Source organism: Linepithema humile, chromosome 1, assembly GCF_040581485.1.
Source record: "Linepithema humile isolate Giens D197 chromosome 1, Lhum_UNIL_v1.0, whole genome shotgun sequence".
In the NCBI taxonomy this organism is placed as follows: Eukaryota; Metazoa; Arthropoda; class Insecta; order Hymenoptera; family Formicidae; genus Linepithema; species Linepithema humile.
In genome coordinates, this window is record NC_090128.1 from 22,971,802 (window position 1) to 22,982,642 (window position 10,841).

At 35.8% G+C, this 10,841-nt stretch overlaps 2 protein-coding genes across 2 annotated transcripts; one reads left to right on the top strand and one right to left on the bottom strand.

Moving 5' to 3' along the window:
• Positions 1-44: 44 nt before the first annotated feature.
• Positions 45-9,699, bottom strand: AcCoAS (acetyl coenzyme A synthase). The gene is made up of 10 exons (XM_012379616.2): positions 9,366-9,699; positions 8,050-8,265; positions 5,619-5,814; positions 5,164-5,543; positions 4,874-5,066; positions 4,630-4,785; positions 4,401-4,568; positions 4,135-4,324; positions 1,431-1,676; positions 45-1,360 (listed from the first exon to the last, which is right to left on the bottom strand). Exons 1-10 carry the CDS (start codon positions 9,452-9,454, stop codon positions 1,164-1,166), a joined length of 2,031 nt encoding a protein of 676 aa, XP_012235039.1. The 5' UTR covers positions 9,455-9,699; the 3' UTR covers positions 45-1,163.
• LOC105679546 (enolase-like) lies at positions 2,055-4,628 on the top strand. The gene is made up of 5 exons (XM_012379617.2): positions 2,055-2,728; positions 2,821-2,945; positions 3,023-3,268; positions 3,346-3,781; positions 3,948-4,628. The coding sequence occupies exons 1-5, from the start codon at positions 2,337-2,339 to the stop codon at positions 4,027-4,029; spliced, it is 1,281 nt and encodes a 426-aa protein (XP_012235040.1). The 5' UTR covers positions 2,055-2,336; the 3' UTR covers positions 4,030-4,628.
• Positions 9,700-10,841: the final 1,142 nt, after the last annotated feature.

Genomic DNA, 10,841 nt, shown 5'->3' on the forward strand with positions numbered 1-10,841 from the left:
TAGTAGGAAAGGAGGAAGAGAGTAGGTGAAAAATACATAATACATTCTTCAATGTTTAACAGAACAATCGTAATTATGACATTTTAACATATATACATATATGCCTATAATTGTATAGCCATATCTGTAGTTACGTTGCTTGTTTTATATATCTACATACAATCCATATACATGTATTGTTACATCTAAAATTGTTCCGCGAGGAATGATATGTATGTGACGTAACTCCCGAAGGGAGCACGAGGCAATTTTCATTCATAAATAGGTACATCAGTATTTTTTTTCAATCGCGTATTTCTTTAAATAGCGAAAAGAGATACTATCTCGAAGTCAAACTCGTCAAAGAATGTATAATTAAAAACGAAATACAGTAGATGCAATAGACACCCTGCATATACGCATAAATAGTTTGCACATATTATATACACCAAATTATAGAAAGCCTTTGTTATATCTTTTTTGCGATATCATTCAGTAGTGACGCGTACGCATCGCGTACTACGCTTATCTGTTAAATAACAGTTATTAGCAATTGTGCAACCAGCGATTTTTGTCTACCGTTTGCCATCGTGCTACTTGTTACAATTTATCTGTATTGAACATTGTATGTCTTGCAATTAATAATTTAATTTTGGACCTAACAAAAGGACACTTAGGCTACTTGTTAGCGTTGTTTATGTAAGATATGTATCGGCAGCTGTAGCAACTCTGAAGAGAGCCACCAATAATTTAGTCATCAATTAAGTCTATTAATCCTTTAATTCCATTAACAAGTTATTCTTTCGACAGGTCTCTTTAGTTTTCTTCGAGAAAAATTAATAAGAAACAAAAAGGGACATGCCGAAAGAATAGTTTATATTTCTACTCTAAACTTTCGAGTGGCAACACCAGGATCAGTTGATTTAATGAAAAAGATAAATACTATTTATGCATTTTGTACGTTCATAATTGTCAAATTGATGACTAAATAACGATAAGATCCTGGAATGTGCCTTCAATATTGTGCGAGTACGTAGATCGGCTCGATTCAATGTGCGATGTGCATTACTTTTATCTTATCCGATAATCGTGCAACATATTTTCAACATTCATCAAACAAATAACGCGAAAATCTTCTTCAAGATACTTTCATTTCCCTATAATAGGCTAGAAGCGCATTTATTTTAAATGCATGGTCTTAGTTCAAAGAGAAGTTGGATGACAGTTTCGTCGGCTAATGTCGACGTATCTCCGATATTCCTATCGCCTGCCGCGATTTTTCTCAACATACGTCTCATAATCTTGCCAGATCTTGTTTTCGGCAAAGCCGGAGCGTGTTGAATGACATCCGGTTGAGCAAATGGACCAATTCTTTCGCGTACTGTTCAAATCATACATACATTTTTAATTAACATACAAATCAAGCCGTGCGATATTTTACCAAAACTTACCTTTCTTTTTAAGCTCGCTTTGCAATTTTTCGTCAAACGTCTTTCCCTCAGTCGGTGTAATGAAACAATACAGGCATTGACCCTTAACAGGATGCGACTTGCTGACTACCGCGGCCTCAGTTACCGAAGAATGCTCTGCTAATACACTTTCCACCTCAGCTGTTGACATTAGATGACCGGATACATTCAACATATCATCGATACGGCCAGTTACCCATAAATACCCGTCTGCATCGCGTCTCGCCCCTAAAATCACAAATCAAAATAGAAATTAGGCGGATTCCAGTTTTATGCGGCTTTGTTCTTGATTTACAACTGATTAATTAATAACATTAAATAAATTTTAAAATAATTTTTACATAATATTAAATAAGCTATAAATACTTGAAAAAGATATTAGCAGACATCCTCATTAAATCCTGACATCGGTTTAAAATTGAAAAATTTAACATTTATTTTGTTCTGCTTTTGTATTTCTTTCTTTTTATTTACAATAAATCGCTCATTGTTATATAAATTACCTCAGACTTTTATAATACTTTCAAAATCGAGTTTTAATTCTAAACTTTTTTCGCATAATTAAAACAAAATCAAAAACTATTATTTCACATTTCTGAATCCATCTGAACTCAACTGCAAATATGCCTCTATGTTTCGTTGTTACGCAGTCAACTTGTGAACCTAACTTGTATATACGTCAACACTAATCTATCACTTTCATAGCTAAATTAAATTAAATAATTTCGCTGAAAATTGTCAGATTATGTAATCACTGTCAATTATGTAATCACTGTCAAAGGGCTGATATACGCAGAGACTCCTGTAAACGCAGGACTCGTATATCTACGAAACAAACATCCAATTCAACTCGATAAACGTCAGACGAATTTGAAAGTAACGAGAGAAATGACATTTCAGAAGATTAAAGCTCGTCAGGTATTTGACTGCAGAGGCGAACCGACCTTGGAAGTCGATGTGTCCACTAGCATCGGAACATTCAGAACATCGGTACCTTCTACTGTGGACATCAATCCAAATCAAGCACATGAGATCAGGGATGGGAAAGCAGATTATCAAGGTCGTTCAGTGTTCAATGCCGTCGATATTGTAAATAAAGAGATTGGTCCTGCGCTAATAAGATCGAAACTGAACGTTACTCAGCAAAGAAAGATAGACGAGTTGCTAAACAGTCTAGACGGTACGAAGAATAAATCAAAACTCGGCGCGAATACCATCCTTGGTGTTTCTGTAAGCTGTTGCAAAGCCGGAGCCACCCAAAAGGGGATCCCAATCTACAGGTTTCCGTTAATCTGCCGTTTAATTAAATTAATTTAATCAGTCATTTTTTCCATCGCTGCTTAATTTGAAATCTTGGTTGTTTGGATTTTAGATACATTGCCAAATTGGCCGAAAACGACCGAATAATACTACCCGTACCGTATATTAGTATGATCAACGGAGGGCAATTCGCCGGCAATAATTTACCATGTCAGGAGTTCGCGATACTACCAACAGGTATGCAAAATACGATCGAATTATCGAACTGTCCGAATACCGGTTACTTCTCGTGTATTTAATATCGTGAATTTAAGGTGCCCAGAGCTTTGCCGAAGCTATGAAGATGGCCACCAAAGTGTATCAAATATTAAAGAATAAAATCGTCGACACTCAAGAAATAAAAAGTCCGCTTCTCGTTAGCGATGAAGGAGCTTTTGCTCCCAATTTGGAAAACGACAGAGACGCCTTGACCCTCTTAAACGAGTCCATTATAGACGCGGGTCACAAATTTGAAATTAAGATAGCACTGGATATGGCCGCGAGCGCTTTCTATAAAGAAGGTTCCTTTATATTGCTCGAAATATCTTTCGTTTCGTCATCGACAACAGAGATCTAAACCCATAATTTGTATTCACAGGAAGATATGATCTAGCATTTAAGAAAGAGGATTCTGATCCTGCCAATTATTTAGAAGCTGAAGCTTTGCGAAACCGATATCTAGAGTATCTCTCGGAATTTCCAATAATCTCGATCGAAGATCCTTTTCATCAAGGTGATTGGGAAAGTTGGTTAACGTTAGCTAACCAAAACATTCAAATAGTCAGCGATGCTCTCACAGCGATGAATATCGAGAGAATCGGCACAGCCATCGAAAGAAATGTGGCAAATTGCCTCACATTGAGAATCTCGCAAATCGGCACTGTAACAGAGGTCATTGATTGTGCAAAAATGGCGAAAATCAGCAATTGGAATTACATGGTTAGCGCGAGCCGCGCTGAAACGGAAGACACTTTCATCGCCGACCTAGCAGTAGGACTCTCTGCTTGCCAACTTAAAGCCGGAGCACCTTGCAGGTAACGTGAATACGAACGAATATATGGAGAACGATGCTCAGAGATTCAGTTTTAAATCGATTCTTGTTGCTAATTTACTTTTTTAATCTTGTGTATTCTCATTTAGCGCGCTACGCGCTTTGCAATTCGTAAAACTCGTATCTACTCAGCGCTTTGCTAATTACAGGGGTGAAAGGATATCCAAGTATAATCGGATATTACAGATTGAAGAGGAACTCGGCAGAGACGCAATATACGTTGCACGCTAAGTCCAGCTAAGTACGCTAAGTACGCTAAGATATCCTCTAGTGAAATAATATTATTAACTAAAAAGTGATCAAATAAACACTTGAAGAAGTGAACAATGCACTTACCATCTCCCGTGCAATAAAATCCATTAAATCGATCAAAATACGTGTTTTGGAAACGTTGATGATTTCCGTAGAGAGTCCGCATCATGCCTGGCCACGGTCGTCGGAAAACAAGGTATCCCTCTCCTTCACCCTCAATTATGTGACCATCTTCGTCAAGAAGCTCCGGTAAAACCCCGAAGAACGGAAATGTCTACATTCCGTACATTAGAAATGAATATTAATTGTGAATAAATTATTAACGAAAAATTAAGGAAAAAATTGCTTACCGCAGAGCCTGGCTTCATAGGAGTGGCACCCGGTAGCGGTGTGATAACATGACCACCGGTTTCCGTTTGCCAAAAGGTATCCGATATGCTACATTTACCATGGCCGACGAGATTATAAAACCAGAGCCAAGCCTCGGTGTTGATCGGTTCGCCCACTGAACCAAGGACCTGTAACGTATGTACATGTTAAACCGATTCCGATTAAAGAATAAAGCGCAATGAGATTCACCTTGAGTGTAGATAAATCATGCTTCGTCACAAGATCATCGCCAAATTTCATAAGTGATCTGATAGCTGTTGGTGCCGTATAAAATTGCGTGACCTTGTACTTATCGACAATTATCCAGTATCGATCGTTCTCCGGATAGAAAGGTGTACCTTCGAACTGTCAACAAGAATATATATTACTAAGAATAACAAAGGTAAAATCGATGAACGATCTGTGTGAAAAAACGTAGAGAATGTATACGTACTATAACAGACGTTGCGCCATTTGCTAATGGACCGTAAACCACGTAAGTGTGTCCTGTGATCCAGCCGATATCGGCGGTGCACCAATAAATATCACCCGGATGATAGTCAAAGACATATTTGAAAGTTGTTGCTGCATAAATCAAATATCCCGCTGTGGTGTGAAGAACGCCTTTCGGCTTCCCCGTAGAGCCGCTACATATAAAAAAAAAGTTATTTCAGCGAGAGCTGCTCGATTCTAATATCTATAATTTATTCTATCAATCACGGTGATTCATAAATACATTCGTACCTCGTATACAAAATAAAAAGCGGGTCCTCGGCAGCCATCCAAACCGGGTAACAGCTCGCTTCCGCGTCCTCCATCTCATCGTGCCACCAAGCATCTCGATCGTCGTCCCAAGAAATATCAGTTTCCGTAGCGTTACCGTTGCTTGTACCGTTTACTCCGTTCACTTTACCTTTAGGATTGCTAAGCCTTCTCAAATGCGCAACGACGATACAGCTCTCGAGTTGATGGCCGTGCTTCTTCACCTTATCCAAGGCTTCGTCGCAGATGTTTTTCAGGAGAAGCAATTTCTCGCCTCTCCACACGCCATCCGTAGTGATTAGAACTTTGGCTTTAGAGTCAAGTATTCGTTCCGCCAAAGAATCTGACGAATATCCTGCGAACTGCGATCATACATTGTCTCTTTCTTCTTGCTAACTTTATCAATGTTTACTTATCAAACATTGGCGTTTACTCACCACCACGCTATGAACCGCCCCTATCCTCGTACAAGCCAGCATAGCGATCGGTAACTCCAAGATCATCGGCATGTAAAGCACCACTCTGTCCCCCTTCGAGATACCCTTCGACTTGAGAACATTCGCAAACCTACATGTTTCCTCGAGCAGCTTTCTATATGTTAATCGCGAATAATCTTCCGGATCGTTTCCTTCCCTAACAATAAATAAAAAATAGATTAGGCGATATTTGTTGTGTCCTCTGAAAATTATGATCTCAATACATTTTTCTTATAAATATTACATAACACTAGCGCGATTCTTACATGTCCATTCTAAATTATTTAATTTATTTTTGTGTTCTGACCACACATGATTTGAGCACATATGTAATTTTTCCACATCCTGTTCAGCAATCTCTCACATACACAACACACATACACACACACACACATCTATCAGGTACCGTTTCCGGGTTTTTATATCAATTCATATAATCTCTATTCCTACTCTTCCTCGAAAATTTTTTATCCTTGTTTTATGATTGCCTTTCTTACTTACCTTTTTTTATAAGTTCCAAGGAATAAAAAAAAAAAAGAAAAATATTAACGATCTCTAATTACTACTATAAAAAGTTACTGCTCTTCAAAGATAAACAATAATAATCAGCTCCGATAATACGCTTTTAGTTCTTATTGCTTGCTCTATTATTGATTGACACTTTAATTACGCGCATCATTTACGCTCGTACATAATAAATCACTTAACACGCAAGAGAAAAATAGAATGGATATACATTTAATTATTCTGTTTAAACGTCAACAGTTGTGGTGGTTTTAAAAAAATAGTTCAACGGATAAGAAAAGTCAAGCTTGAAAGTAATATATATTTATATCATACGATCACGCGTATCTAAAAAATTTTTCATGAATGCATTCGTAATATGCTGATGTATTAAGAATTATCATGAAATGAATTACTTTTCTTAAAGTCAAAAGACCACATCTAGTCGCGATAGAACGTGGATAATTAGGAGAAGAGATAAGTAAAGTGATTAATAAAACTTATTGGACATTGTTACTTAACTGTCATTGAGCTATTACTTAACGAAGCATGATAATTTACGATATGTAATAAAATTACATGTGATCTTCTCATGTAAAATAACTGCCGTTATAAAAGACATAACGATTAGCGATACTTATGAACATGAATCAAGTATATTGAAGAATCAATTAATATTTAATTTATTAAATTAGTATACACGTATTGTTTAGCGATGGAATTCGATTGCATTTATTTCCATTTTTTGTAGTCCGCATACGCGATCGTGACACAAACTAATCTTAAAGATATTATCCTTCAATGTCGTTACGACGTGAAACGTTTCATGTTTGAAATGACCTTCATGCTTGTTTCCTCTCTAAACTCGCTCAGAACTAAGCGATAATTCATGTGCACATCATTAATATATTATTTTGTATTGAAAGTAGTCACAATTTAAATTCTACATTTCAATTTAAATAAATTTTTATGTTATTTTACTTTTTTCCTACACCTTACTTCTTATCAATACTTTTTTGTTATTAATCGACAAATATAAACATCATTTTTTAATTTTATTGTATTTATATTATAACAGGCTCGACTTTGTGAAAAAGTATATCTCAAGTAGCTTATCTATATTCGACCGCAAAGCAAGATTCCTCTATCGAAAATTTCAAATCGCGTGACTAAAGCATGCTTCTTTCTCCGTCGCGCGCGTGCAAAGCTGACGCAACAAATGACGCGATCGCGCGCGATATATTGTGAACCAATGAAGGTACAGGTATAGACTAAAACGAATTTTTGTCAAATAGATGAACATTATCCGACTCGATCATGCAATCGATTACATAATTTTAATATTATATTCAATGCAAATTGTGTCATTTACAGTGAAAAGACTACCGTAACATTTCGATTATTTCGAAAGCATGGATTCTCCGAAATACGCAACATACAGTACCGGGTTAACGCTCTTACATTATCGATGGTAATCAATGGTGATCGGTAATCCAGTGTAGGTCGGCAGATGTTCAATATGTATGAAGCGTGATAACGCGAAATATGCGCTTCTTCATTTACGTCTTTCACAGATATGTCGAATTTATTAATTTATTTTGTGAAAAAATTTCATTAAAAACTATTAATAAAAATTAATATCATATTTGTTTAATGTCGCAACAAATAATAAATATTATGCAATTTTACGCGAATTAGAGTAGAGTTCGAATGACTTGCGTCTACGATTCGTGGGTATACTTTGTATGAAAATAAATTACCAAACATTTGGCAATCGGTCTCAGACCATTGTCGAAATTGAGGTAGGTGTCGATCGTATACAAACCTCGCTCATTAATAACACCTATGTCAATAATAGCCTATAATTAAATTATGTTACTTGTCTTACCAGTAAAACGCAATTTTATCACCATTTCCGCTTTTCACATTCTTATCGAGTAAATTGAAGCTTATGTTTGTCGATGCTCCTTCCATCCATTTTATAAAAATGTCTCCTTTACTTAGTTCAAAATTGTATGAGAAAAATTTGTCGTCTATCGCTGGTGTTTCCCAGTAAAATTGCTTAGCGATTTCACCCCAGAATTGCACAGGTTCCTTTATAGATCTAAATACAGAAAAACATTCCAAGTTATATCATTATGATATGTCTTTTTATGCATGAAAACACTCAATAATTTATTATTTTATTGATGTATAATTATTAATAAGGATAAAACATCATTAAAATATAATATAAGTGAATTCGTATTTGATGAATTGACACACTTTTTTTCTTTACATAATAATTTCCTTTTACGTAATAATTTTCTTTACGTTTTATTTACAAATTTATGCTTTTGGTATCCGCAAATTATGCATATTGTTATTATCATTTCCATATTACGTCGATCAGTTCGTAGTTCAACGAAATACATTATGGATAAAGAAAAGATTTTTACCAAACTAAAACTGTAGCAGTTTTTTTAACAATTCAAATTTAGAAGACCAATTGTTTGTAAAAACTATAAAAGTAATTGAAATAAAACAAGAGATCTTTGCTCTTCGATATATGATATAGCTTTTGAATGCAAAAGATTCGATTAATGCAAAGATACGGAAGAGTAACTTAAAAATAAAAACTAAAAAGTTAAAATTAAAATATAAAAAATATTAATATTATCAAAAGATAAAATTTGTCGTATTTTTAGTCGTCCGCGGAGGAGCGCTTCTTCCTAAACTGCAAAATTTGTCCCACCCTTACGGGATCGATATCGCGCTTCTATTCGTGCTCTTTCTAAAATGTACAGACCAAAATCCGAAATTAATTTCAATACCCGAAACATTATTGACTTCATCTAATACGCAATTCATCTCTCTCTTTTTATGTATACACACACATATATATATATATATATATATATATATATATATGTATATATATATATAAAAGCATGACATTTTCTTCCTTAACAACTTCGATCGTTCATGTCCTTTAGAATGTTTAATGTGATTCGACCGTTTCTTTTGCTTCTCATATCACTGATTTTAATTCAACTACAAATGTAACAAATAAGTAAATTATTTTAATTTTCACTGTGTGTTTTGTAACATTTGCATCAATGACACGCGGTTTGACATTTCGATTTTCGATTCAACATTTCGATACTGAAAAGAACGATACGCAATGGTACACGTACCTCATTTAAATCTCATATTCTTGCTTACCTTTCATGCATTTGCTTATATTGTTCCATGCTGTTGCAGTGCGCTTCGCTCACGAGCTCCGAATTGGGGTAGTATATTTTATCCGCCATGTTTCAACCCTCTTTGTTCGTTAAAATTTTCGGCCTGGCACAAGTGATGTCCGTAAAGATAAAAAGCGTAGTGTTCTGTAATTCGTCGGTTACAGAACGTCAAAACCGTGGCGTAACGCGCGGGATGGCGTAAGATACTGGGGTGCTGCAAGTAAGCTCGTGCACACCACCACTTCGCCGGCCTAGCCGATCAACCGCAACTGATTCTACTGTGCGAACGCGAATGCGCGCGACACGATTACCGGAGTAGTGAGGGAGTGGTGTAAGCAGCGCCAGGTTACATCTGACAACATGATGTTCACACTACTCTTTAACCGCTTTAACAGTAATTAACAGTTTTCATCAAACAGTAATCGTCAACAGTTTTTTTTTCATCAAAATAAACAAATTCCTATATTATGAATGCATACTCTAATAATCTGTAATTAAAAAATTGAAAATCTATTCTTATACCTAATAACAACTCATTGTTGCTATAACAAATAATTGTTGCTAATTTCAAACAGTGAAATCTTTAATTTCTGTCGACTAATGACAATATTTTTCAAGTAAATGAACTGAGAAATATGTATAGCCATTCCGAATAATCATAATGAATAAAGATTTCTTATTTATATGTATGTACAAAAAAAATACAAAGAGCAAGAAAGATTAAAGACTGCGTTGACACATAAAGTGCTTACCATATAAATAGAATCCATGTAAAATATGTAAAATAGAAAATATGCTTGTACATTTTGTCTTTCAGTTTCATTTAGTCGCTTCCAATCGCTATCGTCTGAAAGAAAAATGAGTCATGTAAACGATCTAGTAGTACAGAAATCACTAGATAGTCAACTCGACTGCTTTTATTCTTCTTCTGATTATGGCAATTATTGATTGGTGGCTATTAGCACCATATTGTTTATCACATTTGTAAACAATTTTCTGATTGATGCTAGTCATTTACAAGAATGGTACCTCTGTCTTTATTATAGTTCGTCGACAAGTGTAACGGTTGGATGCAGTGATGCGATATTTCCCACAGCGGTCCCGGCTCCGCTGCCTCAGGCCGGCGTCACATAGGCCGGTATTCATAGTCCGTTCTTATATTCAAGATCGTCTTAAGCACGAACTTATATTCGCTCTCTTCGTCAGACACAATCTATGTGTGACGAAGAGAGCGAATATAAGTCCGTGCTTAAGACAATTTTGAATATAAGAACGGACTATGAATACCGCCCATAGAACCCGTAATCCGTAATCCGCACCGAAAGTCCGCAAAAGTTACTAGGGATTGCGTCCGTAACGTTACGTGTGTTTTATCTCCTTGTGTCCCATGGAGCCGTAAATACACACGTAACGGTATTACTATTTTTTACGGGTTCTATGTGACGCCAGCCTCACA

Excerpts from the sequence above, each read along its gene's own strand:
- LOC105679546 (XM_012379617.2), top strand. The coding sequence starts at position 2,337 with ATGACATTTCAGAAGATTAAAGCTCGTCAGGTATTTGACTGCAGAGGC. Across the intron at positions 3,269-3,345 it reads GAGCGCTTTCTATAAAGAAG|GAAGATATGATCTAGCATTT; the intron begins GTTCCTTTATAT and ends TTGTATTCACAG. Across the intron at positions 3,782-3,947 it reads AAAGCCGGAGCACCTTGCAG|GGGTGAAAGGATATCCAAGT; the intron begins GTAACGTGAATA and ends TGCTAATTACAG.
- AcCoAS (XM_012379616.2), bottom strand. The coding sequence starts at position 9,454 with ATGGCGGATAAAATATACTACCCCAATTCGGAGCTCGTGAGCGAAGCG. Across the intron at positions 8,266-9,365 it reads TATAAGCAAATGCATGAAAG|ATCTATAAAGGAACCTGTGC; the intron begins GTAAGCAAGAAT and ends TTCTGTATTTAG. Across the intron at positions 5,067-5,163 it reads CTTTTTATTTTGTATACGAG|CGGCTCTACGGGGAAGCCGA; the intron begins GTACGAATGTAT and ends TTTTATATGTAG.